Consider the following 27,102-nt stretch of genomic DNA (forward strand, 5'->3'; position numbering starts at 1 on the left):
AAAAATGCTTTTCGGCGAAAGCATGAGAAGCTATTATCTGATAGCATGCACCCACCTGAACCAGTTGTAAACAAAAGAACTAGCGTAGCAGGCGCTACACAAAACGCTGAAATAAAATATAAAACATGCATTACCTTTGACGAGCTTCTTTGTTGGCACTCCAATATGTCCCATAAACATCACAATTGGTCCTTTTTTTGATTAATTCCATCCATGTATACCCAAAATGTCCATTTATAAAGCAGGTTTGATCCGGAAAAAAACAGCTTTCCAAAACACAACGTCACTACAAAACATTTCAAAAGTTGCCTATAAACTTTGCCAAAATATTTCAAACTACTTTTGTAATACAACTTTAGGTATTTTTAAACGTTAATGATCGATCAAATTGTAGACGGGGCAATCTGTATTCAATAGAGCAAGTAAACAAAACATGCACCATTTTCCCTCTTGCGTAACTATCAACAGTGTAACGTTGTTCCAGGATGTGCCTCTTCTTCGTTTCACCAATGATTAACTTCAACCCAATTTCAAAGACTGGTGACATCCTGTGGAAGTCGTAGGAACTGTAAAATGGTCGCTATCAAATTTCCCTTGGCAAAGACAACTTAGGGAACAGAGGAAAAATAAATAATTCTGAACCGTTTTTCCTCTGGGTTTTTGCCTGCTACATAAGTTATATTATAGTCACAGACATGATTGAACCAGTTTTAGAAACTTCAGAGTGTTTTCTATCCACACCTACCATATGCATATAATATATTCCTGGCATGAGAGTAGCAGGAAGTTGAAATTACCCTGTTCCTCAACCGTCCGGAAAATGGTGTTAACTTCTACTGCTTCCATTACAAAACAGGAGAAGCATACTGAACGTGAACAAAACCAATACTGTCTAAAGACTGAGGCCACTGAGGGAAAAATAAAGGGAATTAATCAGTGTAATGCTGAAGTCCAGGTGTGTAAAACGATGGGGAGCAGGTGTGCGTAATGATGGTTGCCAGGTGTGTGTAATGTGGGTTGCCAAGACCGGTGGTTAGTAGAGAGAGTGAACAGGAGTAGGCGTGACAGCTGATCCATGGGGCGGCAATGTAGCCTGGTGGTTAGAGCTTTGTGGGCCAGTAACCGAAAGGTTACTGGATCGAGTCCCCAAGCGTACAAGGTAAAAATCTGTTTTTCTGCTCCTGAACAATGCAGATAACCCACTGTTCCCCTGTAGCCAGTCATTGTAAATAAGAATTTGTTCTTAAATGACTTGCCCAGTTAAATAAAGGTTACACACACATTCTAGCTGAGAAACCTGGCCATCCCTACTCCGGACCTCAGTGAAGACCAAATAACACCACTGCTGAAAGGTGAAACATCACATGCTCACTTAATGTGTACGGAAGGGTCATAGTGAGTGTGTACTTCATCTGAAGTTATTGAAGGGTTCTCTGAAACTGTATTCACTGTAAATGTTGCATATTTCAGATCAATTGGAGCTTGTTTACCCTCAAGCAATCTGTACTTTGTTCCAAACAAAATGGAGAACATGAAAACTATGATCCCTTATTGATATCACCTGTTAAATTCACTTCAACCAGTGTAGATGAAGGGGAGGAGACAGATTAAAGAATGGCTGTATGTCTGCCATTCAGAGGGTGAAAAATCAAAAGTGCCTTTGAACGGTGTATGTGTGTCAATAACTGCAATGCTGCTGGGTTTTTCATGCTCAACAATTTCCCGTACATATCAAGAATGGTCCACCACCCAAAGGACAGCCAACTTGACACAACTGTCGGAAGCATTGCAGTCAACATGGGCCAGCATCCCTGTGGAACGCTTTTGACACCTTCTAGAGTCCATGCCCCAACGAATTTAGGCTCTTCTGAGGGCAAAAGGGGGTACAACTCAATATTAGGAAGGTGTTCCTAATGTTTTGTATACTCAGTATATAAGGAATAAGAGCGGCACTAAAATGTATCCCTACGGTACTCATGAGGTACAGCCTTCTCACTCATCATGAATAATAATGAGTGAGAATTTTACAAAGGCTACAAAAAGAAGGCAAACCTTTCACCATTACCAATAACTTTCTCTCTCATTATTATGCACTATTCATTCATGATTATCCATAATAATGTTAGCATTCAAATTAATGTAGAAGTGTTCAGAAACATATTTTATTCTTACTTACAATAATTAAGTAAATATCAATAAACACAACCAAAACGAACTTCAAATGCATCCAATAAGTTTGTAGTCACAAGCTTGGTGTAGTCATTGATTGCAAGGAATATTGGACAAAGTTCTACACTTCTGTTTACTTTAATAGACTATACTTGAATTTATCCAAACACATGACTTCTTCAAATGTGAGGGACTAGATATGTAAAGTGCTTTAATTTATAAATGGTAAAACAGATATGTATGAAAATACCCTCAAATAAAACATTTGATCTCAAATCCTATATGCTGGAGTATAGAGCCAAATAAAATGTTTTAGCTTCACTGTCCAAATACATATGGAAAATAAGCCATTTACAGTCCCTCTTATTGCCATGAAGCTCGTTGATTGGCCAATGAGTGACCAAGTACTTGCCACATCTCTAATGTATTAATTAATTGAAACACCACATCTTTTCCACCACCGCTAGGTATTGCACCCCTTATTCCAGCTGTGCAAATTTAAAAATATTTCTGAAATGCCCTATAAATTTAGTGCCCTAGGACAGTGCTAAATTGTACCTATTTGTATTTATTACTACTCCTCCTGGTTGAAGACAAAGGACCCTTATTCTATCCGTGCTACAGAGGAGTAGCTGCATCTAAGCGGATGAATTCAAGGCGGAACACCCGGCCTCCACTCCCCATCGAATCGTATCTACACTGTTTCATTCCTACGCTGTGAGCCCTGAGCTACGGGGCTGGCTGTCCTCAGAAGATCTCTTTCAGAAGAAGGGCGAGAAATCAGACCACTAAGCCAAAAAGGACACTGACATCGTGAGGACAACCAGAGAGTTGCACCAGAGAAGTTCGTCATTGAGAAGCCTAAACGGTCCACGGAGACTCATCGGAGACCTTCTACACGTAATTACATCATTATATTCTGACTGATGTCAATGCGGCAGTTCGGGGCAAGGTTAGGGTTAAAATAAGCATAGCTGACAAATTCACCCAAATGTATATTTCTCTCTGTACTTTCTCCCTTTCTCTCTCTTTCATATCCCCATTTTGGGTAACACACATCATAGTGTGTTGGCCCGTTGTACTAAGTTCTAATCAATAGCCTAGACTGTGTTTTGTGTTTTGTGTATGTGTATCTTTTATTATCATTTTAGCTTTCTAGTAAATAAATAATCAACTAAAATTGGTGTGGTACGAACTCATTGGTGGGACACCGATGTGTGCAGATTCCCGGATTATGCGATGTTCAGAATGAGACTGTAGAGGAAATTGATTAATTAGTGACTGTTGTAAAATCGATATTCTTCTAGTTAATTTTCCCATGGTGCCCCAGGTTAATGAGTTAATAATTGCCTGATTAATTTAATCACGCAATTATAAACCGTTAATCATTCGATGAGCAGCAGTTGTCACATTAACTAATACAACGTCACGACAGCAGTATGGGGATGGATCCACCTAGCCTTCCAGTGAACTTAGGGCATAATTGTGGTTCCATCAGAATCTACAAGCAACAAATGGGTAAGAGCGATTGGCTGATTTCAGACCAGGCCATTGTTTCCAGAAACAAAGAACTGGCCATGGGTTGGCCATTTTGAGGTGAGGTCCTATCTTATTATGTTGAACCTTGATCTAGTCTTACTTTACTCTTGTCTTACTATCTCAACACACATGATATCTCCTCCGCAAAAACAGCCTGTTTTCAACCTCTCCTATCAACACACCATGTGGTATATCTAAATGATATAGTAATAACTACAATGATCCTTCAAAGAGGCATTACTTGTAACACCAGTCTCCCACTGCCTTGTACTTCCTAGGCAGATCACCTCTGTAATAGACTTAGGCTTTCCTTTAAAACTACATCTCCCATCATCCATTTCATACACATCATCCTATTTCCTACAAACCTTTCATGTCCTTTTTGTGAGGGTCAGAGGTAATTCCCTTTTATGTTACCAGGGTAACAGCTTGAGTAAGCGTCTTTATCTTATACCCAGTTATCTGAATAGCAACCCCATCTGAACTCTCAATATGAACTCTCATTTCATGTTGAAACTGAGCATGAGAAGAACTATGAGGCAGTCCACAGTGACCCCTCCTGCAAATTAGAAGGCTAAAACATCCTTGAAAGCAAGCCAAAGCGGTTGACTGGAAACTCTGTGGTCCACCTCTTTGTTCCTGATCATGGAATTACAAACCTGTAATTCAATTAAGGAGTGTACCCTTAATGATTTATCAAGAATCAATCTTCCCACAAATAAAATAATAACTAGGGTCATGTTCAGCACAAACAAAAGGAAACATTTTCGAACAGAAAACAACATGAGCGCTTTTATTGGTAGGAATCTCCTTTTTTTTAAAAATGTTCTCTTGATTCCTTAATGTGAGGGTAATATTTGAGGGTCCTGACAATGTACCAGAGATAACACCAAAGGCTTTGCAGCATATTAAAGACACATTCCTGGTCAACAGTGTGACACTAATGCTTACTTGTTTTTGTTTTAGTGGGAGCAACCACATGGAAAATAATTAACAGAGTTAGCCACTGATAATTTGGCAGATCATTTGTCATCCCCTCAATTGTAAAGGTTGGGGTAGGGTAATCTGATCCTATATCATTAGTTACCTTCGCCCACAGGACTCTCCAGTGAGGCCTTATCACCCTCTCCATACACACTGCACCATTAGCTCATGCAGAGTCAGTTTCCCTCACGCAATGTATCACACCAACATTAGAGATTCCAAAGAATTAGGGATTAGAATACTCAAATACTAGTCATTTATTAGGATCTTTATGGCAGGTTCATTAATTTATTGATTTATTTTTCCTGACCTCCATTTGCTGTTACCTTAGTGACTACTGTTTTTTCTGGGGTTCACCAAGTCCACAAAGCCCAGTGTTCTACCTGGGACTCAAGCTCCAAGTCCACAAAGCCCAGTGTTCTACCTGGGATTCAAGCTCCAAGTCCACAAAGCTCAGTGTTCTACCTGGGATTCAAGCTCCAAGTCCATAAATCCCAGTGTTCTACCTGGGATTCAAGCTCCAAGTCCACAAAGATTAGACTCAGACTACTCCAGTCCAGGTCACTATGATTTGAGCATTGTGCTTTGAGTGGACAGCCTGAGGACACCATAGGCACATTAACTTCCTCATCAGTGACTCCATTTTGCATATTTTGCAACCCTCTCTTCAACGTCTCCACTATGTTTGGATCAATTACTTGTTCAACCTTCATACTGTTTGACATATTTGGATAAACAGTAGACACCAATACCTCTCCTTCTTTCTCCCTCTCCTTATTTTTGTCAGATATATTAGTTCATATTTGTTAGAAATGTTTTCTCCGCCATGCAACTTTATGTTATGATAATCTGTAATGTACAGGGTTGTGGGGGAAGTTGAGGCGGGTGCTATTCCAGGTAAATATCCTCTGTTGGACAGGAGTAATCTACAAATTCCTTATAGTACAACTGGAAGGCTTTCCTGTAGAAGAGACAAGAGGGGAGAACAGATCGGGGGGGGGGGGGGTAGATAAACAAAAAGGTTATTCAATCATTCAGTTCCTTGACAGGTATGACAACTCTCTACAGAAACATACACTCAGTTATCAGTTTATTAGGTACACCCATCCTGCACCGGGTCGGAGCCCCCTTTGTGTATAAGGTGGCTGTTGTGAAATTGTTAGGTTAGATTACTCGTTGGTTATTACTGCATTGTCGAAACTAGAAGCACAAGCATTTCGCTACACTCGCATTAACATCTGCTAACCATGTGTATGTGACAAATAAAATTTGATTTGATTTGTCTCCAGAACAGCCTTAATTCTTTGTGGCATGGAAACGTTGCTCAATTGGTATCAAAAGACCGAACGTGTGCCACGAAAACATTTCACACACCATTGCACCACCGATACCAGCCTGTACAGTTGACACCAGGAAGGATGGGGCCATGGGCTCATGCTACTTACGCCAAGTCCTGACACTGCCCACAGCATGATGCAACAGGAAGCGGGATTCATTGCACCAGGTGATGTTTTTCCACTCCTCAATTGTCCAGTGTTGGTGATCGCGTGCCCACTGGTGCCACTTCTTGTTTTTAGCTGATTGAAGTGGAACCTGATGTGGTGTGGTTGTCTGCTGCAATAGCCCATCCGTGACAAGGACTGACGATTGTGTGTACCGAGATGCCGTTCTGAACACCACTATTGTACTGTGCTGTTATTTGCCTTTGTCCCACATGTTAGCTTGAACGATTCTTGCCATTCTCCTTCGACCTCTATCATCAACGAGGAGTTTTCGCCCACAGCACTGCCGCTAACTGGATGTTTTTAGTTTGTCGCATTATTCTCGGTAAATTATGGACACTGTTGTATGTAAAAAGCCCAGGAGGGCTTTTTCTGAGATACCGGAACCGGCGAGCCTGACACTGACAATCATACTATGCTCAAGGTAGCTTAGTCACTCGGTTTGCCCATTCTAACATTCAATCGAACATTAACTGAATGACTCAATGCTTGTCTGACTGACCATGTGACTAACTGTCTAGGAGCGAGCCATTTTCGTGAACGGGGTGGTGTACCTAATAAACTGTGTGTACTGGGCCAACTGCAACCAACAGGCAGAATTTAGAGCTGGATTTCTTAAAATGCTACTAACAGGATGTTAAAACATTTGCTTGCAACCAAAAGCCCACAAACATTAACTAGCAGATCAGTTGATGTCATGTTGTCACTGTTTCAAAAGACTTACATGCCAGACAGCTGCGTCTAGGTTCTCTACTCTTGGCCCAATGAAGTATTGGGAACATTGAAAATAGCAAGGCTGGTAATTAATAACACATATTTATTGTTAGAATATAAACCGAATTAATTTTAAGAAACTCGAGGACAGTAAACTCAAGCAGTGTATAGTTCAGTACAGGAAAATACAGTATAGGTCAGTACAGTAGAAAATAGTTCAGTAGAGCACAGTACTGTACTGAAGTGAACTATTCTGTACTGAACTCTACTTTCCTGTACTGTACTGAACTGTACTTTACTCGAGTTTACTGTACAGTAGAGTACGATACTGTATAGTTCAGTACAGTAGAGTACAATGCAATATAGTTCACTACTGTAGAGTAGAGTATAGTTCACTTGAGTAACGTACTCTACTCTACTGTACTATACTCTACTGAACTATACTGCCTGAACTATTTTGTACTGTACTGCACTGAACTATACTCTAGAAAAAACAGTATGGTACAGACTGTACTGAACTCCACACTACTGTACTGAACTCTTCTCTACTTTTCTATACTGAACTATACTCAGGTTTATTGTACAGTAGAGTAGAGTACAGTAATGTGCAAGACAGTACATTATAAATACCTATGTTTGGGCCACAGAATATAATTTGTAATTTGACACCTTGATTATACTATAATTAATACACATATAGATTATATTAACTCAATCATGATTGGCTTGATTAAGTTACTAATTTTAGATGTAGGCAGTTCAGGAATACTTTATTTTCTCCTTTTCATAAGAAATGACCATTGTATTAAAACGTCTTTATTAATGGATAAAATACATTTGAAATGAAAAGTAAACTAACACAAGCTGTACATTAGTAAAATGTGTAGAGTAAAGATATAAAGTTTAATTTATACCGATGACAATACCCACCAGAGGGCTAAATAGTCTTGAAAAATCTTGGAAGCAAACAGGACTTAAAGGTCAACTGCCCCTTAGAACCACCCTTCTCTGGGTTTAAATGTGGCATAGATATGAGTTAGAAACATTAATTACAGTGTCGAAATTGATTACAAAGTTTAAATCGGATAATTTTGATTATAAAGGCAGTCTTGTCCAAAACTGAGTTTTGTAAGTTAGTTTGTTACGACTTGGGTATGGTTGGGTATGGATTACTTACTTATCATGTGGACATTTGCTGTCAAAGTGCAACGCAAATGCACACACATTTAGCTCGGCAAATAGGAGTTAAAATGGGCTTCCATAAAGTTGGTCCAAACTTCCAATGCATTTCAACAGTATGATAGATTTGATCCGACACGGTCACTTCTGCTGTTAGCAAGCCAGGCCAGCTATGATACCACATATTAAAAGGGGAATGATACTATATCTAGCTAAATACAGTGCCTTATGAAAGGATTCACACAACTTGACATTTTCCATATTATGTTATGCTACTGCCTGATTGATTAAATTGAGATTTTGGGTCACTGGCCTACACAAAATACCCCATAATGTCAAAGTGGAAAATGTTTTAATTTTTTCACAAATTAATAAAACATTTAAAGCTGAAAGAAGTCAGTAAGTATTCAAACCCTTTGTTATGGCAAGCCTAAGTACAGGATAAAAAAATGTCCTTAACAAGTCACATAGGTTGCATGGACTTCTGTGCAATAATGGTGTATTAACATGATTTTTGAAGGAGTATCTCATCTTTGTACCCCATACATAAAGTTATCTAGTAATCTCAGTTATCTATCTTAGTCGAGCAATGAATTTAGAACACATATTCAACCACAAAGACCAGGGAGGTTTTCCAGTGCCTCACAAAGAAGAGCACATATTGGTAGATTAGTAAAAAAAAAAAAGCAGACAAAAAAATTAAATAAAAATACCTTTGAGCATGGTGAAGTTATTAATTACACTTTGGATTGTGCATTAATACACCCAGTCACTGTCACTCCCTGACTTTAGAGATCCTTTTAATTCTGTATTTGGTTAGGTCAGGGTGTGACTAGGGTGGGCAATCTATGTTTTCTATTTCTTTGTTGGCCTGGTATGGTTCCCAATCAGAGGCTGCTGTCTATCGTTATCTCTGATTGGGGATCATATTTAGGCAGCCTTTTCACACCTGTTGTTTGTGGGATCGTGTTTTTGTGTTGTGCCTGTGAGCACACAATTACTTCACGTTTTGTTTGTTTCTGTATTGTTTTGGTGAGTTTCAATAATTAAACATGTGGAACTCTACGTACGCTGCGCCTTGGTCCATTTATTCTTCCAGCGATCGTGGAAGTCACTACAAAGATACAGGCGTTCTTCCTAACTCAGTTGCTGGAGAGGAAGGAAACCGCATATGGATTTCACCATGAGGCCAATGGTGACTTTAAAACAGCTACAAAGTTTAATGGCTGTGATAGAAAACTGAAGATGGATCGACAACATTGTAGTTACTCCACAATACTAGCTAATTGACAGAGGGAAAATACATCTGTACATAATTACCTTCTTTGGGACTGGGGGGCAGTATTGAGTAGCTTGGATAATAAGGTTCCTAGAGTAAACTGCCTGTTACTCAGGCCCACAAGCTAGAATATGCATATTACTAGTAGGTTTTGATAGGAAACACTCTGAAGTTTCTAATACTGTTTGAATGATGAAATAAAACTGTGAAGGACCTCGGCGTTACTCTGGACCCTGATCTCTCTTTTGAAGAACATCAAGACCATTTCAAGACCATTTCAAGGACAGCTTTTTTCCATCTACGTAACATTGCAAAAATCAGAAACTTTCTGTCCAAAAATGATGCAGAAAAATTAATCCATGCTTTTGTCACTTCTAGGTTAGACGACTGCAATGCTCTACTTTCCGGCTACCGGAAAGTAAAGCACTAAATAAACTTCAGTTAGTGCTAAATATGGCTGCTAGAATCCTGACTAGAACCAAAAAATTTGATCATATTACTCCAGTGCAAGCCTCCCTACACTGGCTTCCTGTCAAAGCAAGGGCTGATTTCAAGGTGTTACTGCTAACCTACAAAGCATTACATGGACTTGTTCCTACCTTTCTCTCTGATTGGGTCCTGCCATACATACCTACACGTACGCTACGGTCACAAGACACAGGCCTCCTAATTGTCCCATGAATTTTTAAGCAAACAGCTGGAGGCAGGGCTTTCTCCTATAGAGCTCCATTGTTATGGAACGGTCTGCCTACCCATGTCAGAGACGCAAACTCGGTCTCAACCTTTAAGTCTTTACTGAAGACTCATCTCTTCAGTGGGTCATATAATTGAGTGTAGTCTGGCCCAGGAGTGGGAAGGTGAACGGAAAGGCTCTGGAGCAACAAACCGCCCTTGCTGTCTCTGCCTGGCCGGTTCCCCTCTTTCCACTGGGATTCTCTGCCTCTAACCCTATTACAGGGGCTGAGTCACTGGCTTACTGGGGCTCTCTCATGCCGTCCCTGGAAGGGGTGCGTCACCTGAGTGGGTTGATTCACTGATGTGGTCATCGTGTCTGGGTTGGCGTCCCCCTTTGGGTTGTGCCATGGCGGAGATCTTTGTGGGCTATACTGAGCCTTGTCTCAGGATGGTAAGTTGGTGGTTGAAGATATCCCTCTAGTGGTGTGGGGGCTGTGCTTTGGCAAAGTGGGGTGGGGTTATATCCTTCCCTGTCCGGGGGTGTCCTTGGATGGGTCCACAGTGTCTGCTGACCCCTCCTGTCTCAGCCTCCATGCTGCAGTAGTTTATGTGTCGGGGGGCTAGGGTCAGTTTGTTATATCTGGAGTACTTCTCCTGTCCAATTCGGTGTCCTGTGTGAATCTAAGTGTGCATTCTCTAATTCTCTCCTTCTCTCTTTCTTTCTCTCTCTTGGAGGACCTGAGCCCTAGGACCATGCCTCTCAGGACTACCTGACATGATGACTCCTTGCTGTCCCCAGTCCACCTGGCCGTGCTGCTGCTCCAGTTTCAACTGTTCTACCTTATTATTATTCAACCATGCTGGTCATTTATGAACATTTGAACATCTTGGCCATGTTCTGTTATAATCTCCACCCGGCACAGCCAGAAGCGGACTGGCCACCCCACATAGCCTGGTTCCTCTCTAGGTTTCTTCCTAGGTTTTGGCCTTTCTAGGGAGTTTTTCCTAGCCACCGTGCTTCTACACCTGCATTGCTTGCTGTTTGGGGTTTTAGGCTGGGTTTCTGTACAGCACTTTGAGATATCAGCTGATGTACGAAGGGCTATATAAATAAATTTGATTTGATTTAAGTTGGTTAAATTTTGGCTGATGTAACTGAGCCAGGTCTGTAGGCCTCCTTGCTCACACACACTTTCTCAGTTCTTCCCACAAATTTTCTGTAAGATTGAGGTCAGGCCTTTGTAATGGCCACTCCAATACCATGACATTGTTGTCCTTAAAACCTCTTGAAGCTAGGGAGCACTATTTTTATGTTTGGAAAAATAACGTTCCCAAAGTATACAGACTATTTCTCAGGACCAGATGCTAGAACATATTTACATTTAAGTCATTTAGCAGACGCTCTTATCCAGAGCGACTTACAAATTGGTGAATTCACCTTCTGACATCCAGTGGAACAGCCACTTTACAATAGTGCATCTAAATCATTAAGGGGGGGGGTGAGAAGGATTACTTATCCTATCCTAGGTATTCCTTGAAGAGGTGGGGTTTCAGGTGTCTCCGGAAGGTGGTGATTGACTCCGCTGTCCTGGCGTCGTGAGGGAGTTTGTTCCACCATTGGGGGGCCAGAGCAGCGAACAGTTTTGACTGGGCTGAGCGGGAACTGTACTTCCTCAATGGTAGGGAGGCGAGCAGGCCAGAGGTGGATGAACGCAGTGCCCTTGCTTGGGTGTAGGGCCTGATCAGAGCCTGGAGGTACTGCGGTGCCGTTCCCCTCACAGCTCCGTAGGCAAGCACCATGGTCTTGTAGCGGATGCGAGCTTCAGAATATGCATATAATTGACAGATTAGGATAGAAAACACTCTAAAGTTCCAAAACTGTCAAAATATTGTCTGTGAGTATAAACAGAACTGATATTTCAGGCGAAACCCTGAGAAAAATCAAACCAGGAAGTGGCTTCTATTTTGAAAACTCCATGTTCCATACCCTCCCATTGCTCCATTTAGAGGGATATCAACCAGATTCCTTTTCCTATCGCTTCCTCAAGGTGTCAACAGTCTTCAGACATAGTTTCAGGCTTTTATTTTGAAGAATGAGCGTGAACGACCACATTGCGTAAGTAGATAGGTGGGGGCTCTCAGAGTGAGTTGTGCGCAAAACAGAAAGGTGGCCATTGTTACTCCCGGGTCCTAGTGAAAAGCCAACTGTCCCGGTTGATATATTATCAAATAGATATTTGAAAAACACCCTGAGGATTGATTATAAAAAACGTGTGACATGTTTCTGTGGACATTATGGATATAATTTGGAATTTTTGTCTGCGTTGTCTTGACCGGTCCTGGGCATAACGCACCAAACTAACGGAGGTATTTGGATATAAAAAATATCTTTAAGGAACAAAAGGAACATTTGTTGTTTAACTGGGAGTCTTGTGAGTGAAAACATCTGAAGATCATCAAAATAACATCAATAAAATATTAATTTTATTGCTTTTCAGATTTTCGTGACCAAGTTACCTGATGCTAAGTGTACTTATTGTTTTGTTGAGCGATCGATAAACTTACACAAACGCTTGTATTGCTTTCGCTGTAAAGCATACTTTCAAAATCTGAGATGACAGGTGGATTAACAAAAGGCTAAGCTGTGTTTTGCAATATTGCACTTGTGAATATGAATATTTTCTAGTAATATTATTTGACTGTGGCGCTACGCTATTCAGCGTTGCTGATGACAATTATCCCGGATCCGGTATGGGTGGTTCAGAGAGTTAAGCCAAGTTTGCTTGAGGTCAATGTCCATTTGGAAGACCCATTTGTGACCAAGCTTTAACTGATGTCTTGAGATGTTGCTTCAATATATCCACACAATTTTCAATTCCTCATGATGCCATCTATATTGTGAAGTGCACCAGTCCCTCTTGCAGCAAAGCACCCCCACAACATGATGCTGCCACCCCCGTGTTTCACGGTTGGGATGATGTTCGGGCGGCTTGCAATCCTCCCACTTTTTCCACCAAACATAATGATGGTCAATATGGTCAAACAGTTCTATTTTTCTTTCATCAGACCAGAGGACATGTCTCCAAAAACTACCGTCTTTGTCCACATGTGCAATTGCAAACCGTAGTCTGGCTTTTTGGATGACGGTTTTAAAGCAGTGGCTTCTTCCTTCCTGAGTGGGCATTCGGGTTATGTCGATTTTGGATTGGGATTGATTTGCACTTTTCACATCAAAGTACATTCATCTCTAGGAGACAGAACGCGTCTCCTTCTTGAGCGGTATTGTAAGGGATTTCCTTCTTCCGAAGAGGAGAGGCGAAAAGGATCAATATGTGGCGTGGTAAGTGTCCATGGTTCTTTTAATACGAAAATGTACACATGAACAACTGAATACAAAAACAATAAACGTGGAATGAACGAAACCCAAAACAGTACCGTGTGGTGAAAAACACAGACACGGAAACAAACACCCACAAACACACAGTGAAACCCAGGCTACCTAAATACCCAAATCATAGAAAAACAAACATAGACTGCCCCCCCCAACTCACGCCCTGACCATACTAAATAATGACAAAACAAAGGAAATAAAGGTCAGAACGTGACAGGTATGATGGTTGTGTGGTCCCATGGTGTTTATACTTGCGTACTATTGTTTGTACAGATGAACGTGGTACCTTCAGGCGTTTGGAAATTGCTCCCAAGGATGAACCAGACTTGTGGAGGTCTGCAACTTTTTTTCTGAGGTCTTGGCTGATTTCTTTTGATTTTCCCATGATGTCAAGCAAAGAGGCACTGTGTTTGAAGGTAGGCCTTGAAATACATCCAAGGGTACACCTCCAATTGACAATTGAAATGATGTCAATTAGCCTATCAGAAGATTCTAACGCCATGACATATTTTTGGGGAATATTCCAAGATATTTAAAGGCACAGTCAACTTAATGTATGTAAACTTCTGACCTACTGGAATTGATACAGTGAAATATAAGTGAAATAATCTCTCTGTAAACAATTGTTGGAAACATTACTTGTGTCATGCACAAAGTACATGTCCTAACCGACTTGCCAAAACTGTAAGTATTGTTATGAGACTTGTTTCTACACCTTGATTACACCACCAGCTCTGGTAAATTCAATTGATTGGTCATGATTTGGAAAGGCACACACCTGTCTATATAAGATCCGACAGTTGACAGTACATGTCAGGGCAACAACCAAGCCATGAGGTCAAAGGAATTGTCTGTAGAACTCTGTAGAATCTTTTACATTTTAAAATAAGGCTGTAACGTAACAAAATGTGGAACAAGTCAAGGGGTCTGAATACTTTCCGAACGGACTGTACATGTAATTATTTTTCTGTTTTGGTTTTGTTCGGTATTACTGCTAGGTATTACAGCTAAACATAAGCATTTTGCTACATCCGCGATAACATCTGCAAAATATGTGTATGCGACCAATGCAATTTAAAACATATGTGTATGCGACCAATGCAATTTAAAACATTGTTCTCTCCATAGCAACGCTACCTTACTCGCTGTACTCATTACTGCACCCAAGAAACATCCACATCAAACCACACCCCCAAGATAACTCTTGTTCACCTTCCGCATTTCTTCATGGGCCTTGATGAAAAACGAGGCCAAATTACAAAGTGCAGTTTCCCTTTAAACACTGACATTAGCTTTAGGGAGCGATAATATAATGGCCAATAGTAGTTGTAATTGAGATCAACTGTTCAGGTGAATTTAACGCATATTGGTGGTTTAACGAGAGATCACCCCATGTTGAGACATTGTTCAATGTTGGTTGTAATTGACCCACTATGGCTAAGAACCTCTTGAAACCTCTGGCAATATAAAAGAGGGACAAAGAGCAAAAGAGTGACATGATATGTATATTTTTTAAGCCAGAAACAAACAAGTCCTCAAACCTCACCCAACAGACTCTGCCAGGGGTTTAGTAGAATCTTCAGACACAAACACATGACAGGCAAATCTCTGGTCAGCTGGGTGTTTTGTGATGAAGCCAAAGTACCTAAGGGGAAAACATACAAACCACACATGGGTAAAAAAAAAGAAGAAGAAAGTACAGGGGTCAGAGGAGCGAAACCCCAGAGGGAACCAGGTTCCGGGAGTAAAATAATTTTGACATGTAAAAATGCAGATTTTACAATGGAAGGTACCCAGAGTGATTATTTTTTCTCCATTTCCTCCACTGCTTGCGCTATGACTCTCCCAAAAAGCACATTTTTATTTGAATACAGTGACTGTCATAATTTAATCCAGGTCCAGGTACTTACTTGCTGTTCTTAGGGTGATAGCCACAGAAGGAAACATTCTTCAACAGGAAGAAGTGGCTGCACTGGTTTCCCTGTGATGACAGACAGACACACATCTATACTATAAACTAGTGGTGGATTTGAGTCCTTAAATTTTGGAAGGAATTTCTTCATTTTGGGCTCAAAATAAGCGCATCGCCTGGGACCATGAGGGGGGGGGGGGGGTAACAATGGGAACAACTGTGATGTCCCAAGGCAATGCACACTACATATGAATGCAACACAATTATTTGGTACAAACCTCATTGACCAAGTTCTATGGCTCTGAAAAACAGGTGTTGGGGGTAAAAATTATCCACCCTCCATGTCAACAACTGCATTTCTCATGGAATTTGCTATCTGCTTACACCACATCATCTGTAGGAGCTGTAGCTAGTGAACCTTATGATTGGCAAATTAGATTAGCTATTAAAACAAATCATAGCCTTAATGTCAACAAAGAACCCACTGATGGTTACATAGCTTTACTTCAGTTTAGGTGGGCACCGCTGTTGCCAGATGAAATTCTCACTTGCTTCTATACAACACAACTGGATTAAGATGTGTGGAATGCAATACCCTGGAGTGCCCACACTGAGGGGTTATCAACCTTCTTTACTGGGAATATTTCCCTCAGTGTGATCTTGCTGGTCAGCGGTTTGGATAAAACATCTCTTTGTATCTAGTCTTGCAAGCCAGACGCAAAGTTTTGTAGTTGTACTTTGGTCCAAACTAAACTGCTGTCTTTCTAATATGCGCTGAAGGTGTGCCTTAACAAGTGTGTGTGAGTGTGTGTGTGATGCAAATGCATGTGTTGAGTGTGTGCATAAATCTGAGTATGTCTGTCTGTGTACCTGTCCCGTGTGTCCGTGTGTGCACGCACGTGTGTGTGTATGTGGTGTACATGTGCAGATGCGCGTGGATGTTTACAATGTGTGTGCATTTGAGTGTGGAAGTCTTACTCTGTCAGAGGCATAGTAGTCATCCTGGACTAGGAGCTTCACGCCTTTCATGTTGATCTCAAGGATACACGATGAAGGTGGGTTATACTGTACTGTTATACTCCTATTGGTGGCAATCTGGTGACAATCAAAACAGCATTAGCATCCCGGTTTAGATATTGAATTTATATGTTTAAAAAAAGCACCCTTATTCATTTAATTGGAATTTAGAACATTTAGAACATGAACAGGGAAAGAGGTGAGTTATTGGTCTTAAAATTATAGTGGCATCTCAGCTAGAAATGCACACTATATATACAAAAGTATATAGACACCCCTTCAAATTAGTGGATTCAGCTATTTGAGCCACACCTGTTGCTGACCGGTGTATAAAAATGAGCACACAAAAAATCAATCTCCATGGAGAAACATTGGCAGTAGAATGGACTTACTGAAGAGCTCAGTGACTAGAGCTGCCCCGGTCAACTGTAAGTGCTGTTATTGTGAAGTGGGAACATCTAGGAGCAACAAGGGCTCAGCCGCAAAGTGGTAGGCCACAAAGCTCACAGAACGGGAACGCCGAGTGCTGAAGTGTGTAGCGTGTAAAAATTGTCTGTCCTCTGGAAGCAACACCAGAACAACAACTGTTAGTCTGGAGCTTCATGAAATGGGTTTCCATGGCTGAGCAGCCACACACAAGCCTAAGATCACCATGCACCAATGCCAAGCATCAGCTGGAGTGGTGTAAAGCTCGCCGCCATTAGACTATGGAGCAGTGGAGATGTGTTGTCACCATCTGGCAGTCCGACAGACGAATCTGGGTTTGGTGGATCCCAGGAGAACGCAACCTGCCCCAATGCATAGTTCCAACTGTAAAGTTTTGTGGGGGAGGAATAATGATCTGGGGCAGTTTTCATGGTTCAGGCTAGGCCCCACAGTTTCCAGTGAAGGGAAATCTTAACGCTTCAGCATACAATGACATTCTAGACAATACTGTGCTTCCAACTTTGTGGCAACAGTTTGGAGAAGGCACTTTTCTCTTTCAGCATGACAATGCCCCTGTGCCCAAAGCAAGGTCCATACAGAAATTGTTTGTCGAGATCGGTGTGGAAAAACTTGACTGGCCTTCAGAGACCTGACTTCAACCCCATCGAACACAATTGGGAAGAATTGGAACGCCAACTGCAAGCCAGGCCTTATCACCCAACATCAATGTCTGATGTCACTAATGCCTAGTTAAATAAAGGTTAAATAAATTAAAACGAATAATGCTCGTGGCTGAATGGAAGCAAGTCCCCACAGCAATGTTCCAGCATCTAGTGGAAAGCCTTCCCAGAAGAGTAGAGGCTGTTATAGCAGCCAAGGGGATACCAACTCCATATTAATGGATTTTGGAAAGAGATATTCAACGTTCAGGTGTACACATACTTTTGGTCCTGTAGTGTTGCTTTTGAGCAATACCTCTTTTCAACCTGCCTCTGCCTCTGTCCTCTTTTCTTTTCTATTATGTTTTAATGATTTCCTGTCTTAACCTTTCTAATTTGTGATCTAACATTATTATACTGTCAATGCTTGTTATACAGGGTTGAGGTCAATTCTGAAATGAGTTGCGAATTCTATTCTTCAATTTGAATTGAATTTGAATTGCCCTCACCCCACAGGAAACAGACTTTGAATTGAATTCAAATTGCTTATTTATTCTACACATTACTACACGAATACAAAATTGTAACCAATACTATGTATAATAATCAAACTATGTGGTTGAATCAAAGGAATGACACTCATGTCTTATTTGAATTGCTTTGAATTAATTTACTTCCTTTAATTAAAATTAAATTACAATTTTCTTCCTTAGGGATGTATGAAATGAATACGTTGAATTCAATTCTGAATTCCGATCCCAACCAAGGTGTAATAGAATACTATTTTCATAGAGAATGTACTATACTGTTTACCTCTCACACTTTCACCCCCATTATTTCCCATCTTCCTACTCAATCCATCTGTCTCTTCATCCATATCTGTCTCTTCTTCCTCCTCTCTCTCAGTTAAAGATTATGGTTTTCATTGGTAATGTGCCAGTTGACATCTCTCTCACACTCTTTCTATCTTCTCAATCTTTCTACACTCTCACTCTTTCTTTCACAAGCACACACACAGCACCTCCCCATACCTTGTGCATAGCTGCACACAGAACATCGTTGCCTTTGTGGTAGGGCACTTGGACCGAGCCCAGGAATGTCATGTGGTATCTGTCTATCCATTCACTGCTCTTCACTGTGGGAGAGAGATAGAGAAAGATAAAAATATATATATATAAACTATGGATGCTACAGTACATTTAAAGGCGCAATATATAGAAATAGCTCTGCCATTTCATGGTTTCTAATGACAAAAGCAAAATATAACATAGAGAATAATTGTGCCATCAATAACTATCATGGACCGCATAAAGATTTACCCTCACCTGTTTTCGTATATTGCAGCATAGTAACTCATAACCACCATACTATCCTAGAGGTAAGCAACATTCCATCCTTCACAATCCTGTAACTAATAATTCGACATCTGTAAGTATTCATATTCAAATCAAATTAAACTTCATTTGTCACATGCGCCGAATACAACAAGTGTATGCTTACTAACAATCCCTTAACCAACAGTGCCGTTCAAAAAGAGTTAAGAAAATATTTACCAAGTAGACTAAAATAATAATAAAAAATAACACAATAAGAATAACAATAAGAGGCTATATACAGGGGGCACCGGTACCGAGTCAGTGTGTGCGGGTACAGGTTAGTTGAAGTAATTTGTACATGTAGAAGGGGTGAAGTGACTATGCATAGATAATAAACAGTGAGTAGCAGCAGTGTACAAAAGGGAAGGGTTAATGTCTGGTGGCGATTTTATTGATTGTTCAGCAGTCTTATGGCTTTGGGGTAGAAGCCTTTTAGTCCTAGACTTGGCGCTCCGGTACCGCTTCCTGTGCGGTAGCAGAGAAAACGGTCTATGCTGTGTGTCTGGAGTTTCTGACAATTTTATGGGCTTTCCTCTGACACTGCCTATTATATAGGTCCTGGATGGCAGGAAGCTTGGCCCAAAAGATGTACTGGTGTTACGTGCCTCCTAGAATGAGGGAGGTGCAGGAATCAGGAGCAGGAAAGCAAGGAAGTCCCAGTGGCACAATCGTTTATTCAGAAGTCCCACATCAACAACAACATGGGGGGGGGGGGGCATGCCCAAACGAGGTCCCCACATACAGGGAAATAAACGCCACACGGAGGAGAACCCTCTACTCCTAAACACATACCAAAACGGTACAACTGCCGTGAGAAAGAAAACCCTGTGGTGCAAACACGCACCCCAAACAAAGTAACCACAGCAAACAATCCCGCACAAAGACTAGCAGGCAGCGGTGGTTAATAAACCCACCAAAATCAACTAAATGGACACAGGTGTAAACAAAACAGACAGAGACAAACAAAAAGGAAAAATGGATCGGTGGCAGCTAGTAGGCCGGCGACGACGACCGCCGAGCACCGCCCGAACATGGAGAGGAGCCACCTTCGGTGGAAGTCGTGACAACTGGGCCGTTCGCGCTACCCTCTGTAGCACCTTATGGTCAGATTCCCTGTGCAGTTGTCATAGCAGGCAGTGATGCAGCTGTAGAACCTTTTGAGGATCTGAGGTCCCATGCCAAATCTTTTCAGTCTCCTGAGGGGGACACGGTTTTGTCGTGCCCTCGTCACGACTGTCTTGGTATGTGTGGACCACGATAGTTCGTTGGTAATGTGGACACCAAGGAACTTGAAACTCTCAACCCGCTCCACTACAGCCCTGTTGATGTTAATGGGGGGCCTGTTCGGCCCGCCTTTTCCTGTAGTCCACGATCATCTCCTTTGTCTTGTTCACATTGAGGGAGAGGTTGTTGTCCTGGCACCACACTGCCAGTTCTCTGACCTCCTCCCTATAGGCCATCTCATCGTTGTCAGTGATCAGGCCTACCACAGTTGTGTTGTCAGCAAACTTAATAATGGTGTTGGAGTTGTGTTTGGCCATGCAGTCGTGGGTGAACCGGGAATACAGGAGGGGACTAAGTACACACACCTAAGGGGCCCCAGTGTTAAAGATCAGCATGGCAGATGTGTTGTTGCCGCCCGTCAGGAAGTCTAGGATCCAGTTGGAGAGGGGGTTGTTTAGTCCCAGAGTCCTTAGCTTAGTGATGAGCTTTGTGGGCACTATGGTGTTGAACGCTGAGCTGTAGTCAATGAACAGCATTCTCACAAAAGTGATTATTTTGTCCAGGTGAGAAAGGGCCGTGTGGAGTGTGATTAAGATTTCCTCATCTGTGGATCTGTTGGGGCGGTATGCGAATTGAAGTGGGTCTAGGGTGTCTGGGAGGATGCTGTTGATTTGAGCCATGACCAGCATTTTATAGCACTTCATGGCTACTGACGTGAGGCGGGGCGGTCATCATTTAGGCAGGTTACCTTTGCTTCCTTGGGCACAGGTAGGTCAAGCAGACTACAGTGTGGTATTTACAGACTCGGTCAGGGAGAGGTTGAAAATGTCAGGGAAGACAGTTGACGGTTGGTCCGCATATGCTTTGAGTATACGTCCTGATAATATATCTGGTCCAGGATCTTTGTGAATGTTGACCTGTTTAAAGGTTTTGTTATTCCTTGTTAATGTGTGTTCATGTACTTCTCATTATTTCACCATGTATTACTTTAATGATGTTAAAAAGATTGCTAGATAAAACGGGATTAGCCGACCCCATTGAAATGTATGGTGTTTAGCTTGGCAGTTAGCTAGCCCCATTGCTATTAATATTTCTCTCTTTAATTGTCATGTAAACTAATCAGCATGGATGTGTGTATATGCAAATGTATATTTGTGTTAGTATACTCACCTGTGTCCTACCTGTTTAGTCTATTTTGGTTCATCCTGGATGTTCACCTCCATGTAAAATGCCCTATCTACAAAGGACTATTGTAGCCTATATCTACTTTGTGAGACCTGTAAATCATTATTCTCTCCAAACATGTTATGTGTTACTGTTTAGCTTTGATACATCCAATTCTACATGTATCTATATATACACTACCAGTATACCTACTCATTCATTGTAGAAAAATAGTGAAGACATCAGAACTATGAAAAAACACATATGGAATCATGTAGTAAACAAAAGTGTTAAACAAATCAAAATATATTTTATATTCGAGATTCTTCAAATAGACACCCTTTGCCTTGATGATAGCTTTGTACACTCTTGACATTCTCTCAACCAGCTTCATGATGTAGTCACTTGGAAAGCATTTCAATTAACAGGTGTGCCTTCTTAAAAGTTAATTTGTGGAATTTCTTTCCTTCTTAATGCATTTCAGCCAATCAGTTGTGTTGTGACAAGGTAGGGGTGGTATACAGAAGATAGCCCTATTTGGTAAAAGTTCATGTTATGGCAAGAACAGCTCAAATAAGCAAAGAGAAATGACAGTCCATCATTACTTTAAGACATGAAGGTCAGTCAATACAGAAAATTTCAATAACTTTGAAAGTGCAATTGCAAAAACCATCAAGCGCTATGATGAAACTGGCTCTCATGTGGACCGCCACATGAATGGAAGACCCAGAGTTACCAGGATAAGTTCATTAGAGTTACCAGCCTCATAAATTGGAGCCCAAATAAGTGCTTCACTGAGTTCAAGTAACAGACACATCTCAACATCAACTGTTCAGAGGAGACTGTGAATCAGGCCTTCGTGTTCGAATTTCAGCAAAGAAACCACTACTAAAGGACACCAATATGAAGAAGAGACTTGCTCGGGCCAAGAAACACGAGAAATGGAGATTAGACCAGTGGAAATTTGTACTTTGGTCTGGAGTCCAAATTGGAGAATTTTGGTTCCAACCGCCATGTCTTTGTGAGATGCGATGTGAGTGAACGGACGGTCTCCGCATGTGTATTTCCCATCGTAAAGCATGTTATGGTGTGGGGTGCTTTGCTGGTGACACTGTCTGTGATTAACTTAGAATTCAAGGCACACTTATCCAGCATGGCTCCCACAGCATTCTGCACCGATACACCATCCCATCTACTTTGGGGTTAGTGGGACTATCATTTGTTTGGACAATGGCCCAACAACCTCCAGGCTGTGTAAGGGCTATTTTACCAAGAAGGAGAGTGATGGAGTGCTGCATCAGATGACCTGGCCTCCACAATCACCCGACCTCAACCTAATTGAGATGGTTTGGGATAAGTCAAACCGCAGAGTGAAAGAAAAGCAGAATATGTGTTAACTCCTTCAACACTGTTGGAAAAGCATTCCAGGTGAAGCTGGTTGAGAGAATGCCAAGAGTGTGCAAAGCTGTCATCAAGGCAAAGGGTGACTATTTGAAGAATCTCAAATATTTTATATATTTAGATTGGTTTAACACTTTTTTGTTTACTACATGATTCCATATGTGTTGTCATAGTTTTGATGTCTTCACTATTATTCTACAATTGACAAAATAGAACTCGAAAACTTTTGTCCGGTAGTGTATATGAGAATATCATACTTACCTTTTGTCATGCTGTGCTTATAATTTTTGTGCGTACAGTTTTAGACTTCTGAAATTCAATCTTCAAATTATATCTCCAGCCTGGTTCTTGGAGGATTAGCGTTAAGAAAAGTTTAGCTGGCTATCTACCTAATGAAGGGCTCATTGGAGCATGACTTTAGTGAGAACTGCAAACATAATGTATTATCATCTGTTTGAAGCTGGTGTGCAGAACTGAATGTAAAAAGACACAAAAATATAACTTATGGAGGGGGAGTATAGAAATATTGTACATAGAACATATCTACATCTTATCAGACTTGCATTCAATGAGAATGACATGTCAACTCCCATTTCTATGTGATCATGTATATCTACTGTATGTGATCATCATGGTTGCACCATTTCTGTGCAGTAAGCAGTTTGTTTCTACCTCTCTATATACACTGCTCAAAAAATAGAGGCAACACTTAAACAACACAATGTAACTCCAAGTCAATCACACTTCTGTGAAATCAAACTGTCCACTGAGGAAGCAACACTGATTGACAATAAATGTCACATGCTGTTGTGCAAATGGAATAGACAACAGGTGGAAATTATAAGCAATTAGCAAGACCCCCACAATGAAGGAGTGGTTCTGCAGGTGGGGACCACAGACCACTTCTCAGTTCCTATGCTTCCTGGCTGATGTTTTGGTCACTTTTGAATGCTGGCGGTGCTTTCACTCTAGTGGTAGCATGAGACGGAGTCTACAACCCACACAAGTGGCTCAGGTAGTGCAGCTCATCCAGGATGGCACATCAATGCGAGCTGTGGCAAGAAGGTTTGCTGTGTCTGTCAGCGTAGTGTCCAGAGCATGGAGGCGCCAGACATGCCAGTACAACAGGAGACGTGGAGGAGGGCGTAGGAGGGCAACAACCCAGCAGCAGAACCGCTACCGCTGCCCGACGTCCACAGGTGGGGGTTGTGATTACAGCCCAACACCGTGCAGGACGTTTGGCATTTGCCAGAGAACACCAAGATTGGCAAATTCGCCACTGGTGCCCTGTGCTCTTCACAGATGAAAGCACTGAGCACGTGACAGATGTGACAGAGTCTGGAGACGCCGTGGAGAACGTTCTGCTGCCTGCAACATCCTCCAGCATGACCGGTTTGGTGGTGGGTCAGTCATGGTGTGGGGTGGCATTTCTTTGGGGGGCCGCACAGCCCTCCATGTGCTCGCCAGAGGTAGCCTGACTGCCATTAGGTACCGAGATGAGATCCTGAGACCCCTTGTGAGAGACCATATGCTGGTACGGTTGGCCCTGGGTTCCTCCTGGGTTCCTCCTAATGGAAGACAATGCTAAACCTCATGTGGCTGGAGTGTGTCAGCAGTTCCTGCAAGAGGAAGGCATTGATGCTATGGACTAGACCGCCCATTCCCCAGACCTGAATCCAAATGAGCACATCTGGGACATCATGTCTCGCTCCATCCACCAACGCCACGTTGCACCACAGACTGTCCAGGAGTTGGCGGATGCTTTAGTCCAGGTCTGGGAGGAGATCTCTCAGGAGACCATCCGCCACCTCATCAGGAGCATGCCCAGGCATTGTAGGGAGGTCATGCAGGCACGTGGAGGCCACACACACTACTGAGCCTCATTTTGACTTGTTTTAAGGACATTACATCAAAGTTGGATCAGCCTGTAGTGTGGTTTTCCACAAATACAGACCTCCATGGGTTGATACATTTGATTTCCATTGATCATTTTTGCGGGATTTTGTTGTCAGCACATTCAACTATGTAAAGAAAAAAGTATTTAATAAGAATATTTCATTCATTCAGATCTAGGATGTGTTATTTTAGTGTTCCCTTTATTTTTTTGAGCAGTGTATATAGGTATATAGACCAAGTTCAAGGTCAAATTGCGGATAAAATCTACCCAGGACATCATGTCACTTTTCCGGTACCGGGTTTAATTTTTATTTAATTTGTTTCATTACGTGTTTTGCTAGTTTCAGACCTATACTTATGAAAGCAGATGAAGGGTCATGGTTGAAAAAATACGTTAAATAGTCATTTGACCCGGAAGAGAAGGGAGGGTTAAAGTGCTCTACACAAGGTTGGTTCAACGCCATTAGTACTGTAATGTGCATCAATATCTTCACCTTTAGAGCTGTCAACACAATAGTGTTCTTTAAAGGGGCAATCTGTGATTGGTTTCCACACCATGGCAAAGAAATATGACTTTACTTACATGTCATGTGCTTGAATCATTTGATTATGAGGATCAAACTATTTAATATTTGCTCTCCTTAAAGAGGCAATCTTCAGTTGTTACGTTCATTTTTAGACTTTTAAAATAATTATATACTGTAGACCCATTGACATTGATTCTTGAAGAATATTACTTCCACATTCTCATGAGTTTAGTTCAAAACTATCAGCTTGTTTTACTCCACTGTGTATAAACAATTTAATTGTAAATAGTTACATAGCCTATTACATAGCCTCAAAACATGGTAAAAACTATAATTTTTATATCATGAATGGTCAGTCCTTGCATCCATAGCTCTGATGAGTGGTTACATTTCTCCAGTCCCATCCCTCAGCTGTTTACCAAATCAAATGCAGGGTGTTGGCTTTGTTATCGTTTGAACTACAGATGGCCCCTTTAAAGTGCTGCAAATACTCATTTAGCATTTTAGCACTGTCTAAATAAGCAGGGATCAAAGCACTGAACCTTTGAAGCTCTCTGGCTTCTTGGCGACCTCTATGGCGTAGTAAGCAGGGAAGATGCCGCGGGTGCCTGTACGCATGTTGTAGCCTTCATACCAGTAATCCTCTGCTTGTACTTCCACCAGTAGAGGGTCATCCACCTCCAACTCCAGCTCGTCATTATGGCGAGGGACGAACCTGTAGCCGTCACAGAAACAGGGGCAAATAACCAGACAGAACAACACGTCAGATTTTAGAACCTGTTCATGCTTAGAGAGACAATTTGTTAACTGTGTAACATTCAAGTCCACACCTGTGTACTTTGGCTGGTAACAGATACAGTGCACTCAGTTTATAAGATTCACAGATATACAACTGAACTGCTTATAGAGGTCAAACACCATAACTAAGAAATACTCCTGCTGTGTCATGTGTCATTTAGTGTCATGTGTCATGAATCATTTGGTTTAATCATCATGATCAAACTGTTTAATATTTGTCTTCCTTAAAGGGGTAATCTGCAGTTGCTACATACATTTTTTAAAACTTTTGAATTAATTATACATTGATTCTTGAAGAATATAACTTGTATCATAAGCTTAGTTCAACTGTCATATGCCATCAGAACTCAAAATATAAGCGTGTTTTAATCCCTTGTTTTGTAAACAGAGGGTGCATGACAGTGCATGACATGAAGGATTACTTGTCTTATACTGTTCAAATGTATGATAAAGTTACGAGTAATGGTAAAAGGAAACCAAATTGAAACATTTCTGTGGTAGTATTTGCACTCTCTGTTGAACACAGACCAACAATACACCAAACGACGCGTATTGAGCAGCCCGTTGGTTTGGCAAAATCTGTGTCCAAATCAGTCAAACACTCAATATTTATTGAAAATGTTATTGTATGTTTTGCTTTGAAGAGGTCTGGGGGGGTTGAATTTTTCAGAGAGCCGATCTGTGACCTGCCAAATAACATATACTTATTTAATTGATTTTTTGAATCCAGATTTTTCCACCTTGCTTGCTTGGGGATTCAAACCAGCAACCTTTTGCATACCAGCCCAATGCTTAGTTTAAAGATAATTGACATTAGATCATAGTTAGCTTAGCACAATTGCTGGAAGTCTCAAGGTACAGTAGCCAACTCCTCTCAAAAGCATGGAATAAATATCTCCTTGCTACTCCAAAGCTGGGTGGTTAGCACGTTCTATGTATTTTTACAAGTATGTATAAAACTATACAATTTCAATTCTAGTTGTTTTAAATGCAGTTATTACTTTAACAATTTGATGTAAAATACGCATTTTTTTAAATCTGCTGTAGGCGCAAGAAAATGCTCTGTGCAACCTATCAAGTCAACAGACAATGCTTCAGTTCTTTGCCTCTACTAACTCCACATCCCGCATGTGGGAGCGTAATCATCGCCTGACACTAATTTCCATAACGCATCGTACATAAATATCCCTAGAAAATATTCCTATTAACGAAAATCACCAATGAAATATATTATGCTTTACAGCCAAAGCTAGACAAGCATTTGTGTAAG

The 27,102-nt window shown here is 41.3% G+C and overlaps 1 protein-coding gene across 1 annotated transcript in view; it reads right to left on the reverse strand.

The window, feature by feature from the left end:
- Window positions 1–2,147: 2,147 nt before the first annotated feature.
- LOC135553115 (C-Jun-amino-terminal kinase-interacting protein 1-like) overlaps window positions 2,148–27,102 on the reverse strand; it is a 93,847-nt gene continuing 68,892 nt past the window's right edge. Inside the window, exons 6-11 of the mRNA XM_064985233.1 lie at window positions 25,577–25,749; window positions 18,478–18,581; window positions 16,323–16,439; window positions 15,343–15,413; window positions 14,979–15,077; window positions 2,148–5,653 (exon numbers count right to left, since the gene is read on the reverse strand). Coding sequence (XP_064841305.1) covers window positions 5,581–5,653; window positions 14,979–15,077; window positions 15,343–15,413; window positions 16,323–16,439; window positions 18,478–18,581; window positions 25,577–25,749 — 637 coding nt within the window. The 3' untranslated portion in view covers window positions 2,148–5,580. The remainder of the gene's footprint in view (window positions 5,654–14,978; window positions 15,078–15,342; window positions 15,414–16,322; window positions 16,440–18,477; window positions 18,582–25,576; window positions 25,750–27,102) is intronic.

This window comes from Oncorhynchus masou, chromosome 2 (genome assembly GCF_036934945.1).
Source record: "Oncorhynchus masou masou isolate Uvic2021 chromosome 2, UVic_Omas_1.1, whole genome shotgun sequence".
Lineage (NCBI taxonomy): Eukaryota > Metazoa > Chordata > Actinopteri > Salmoniformes > Salmonidae > Oncorhynchus > Oncorhynchus masou.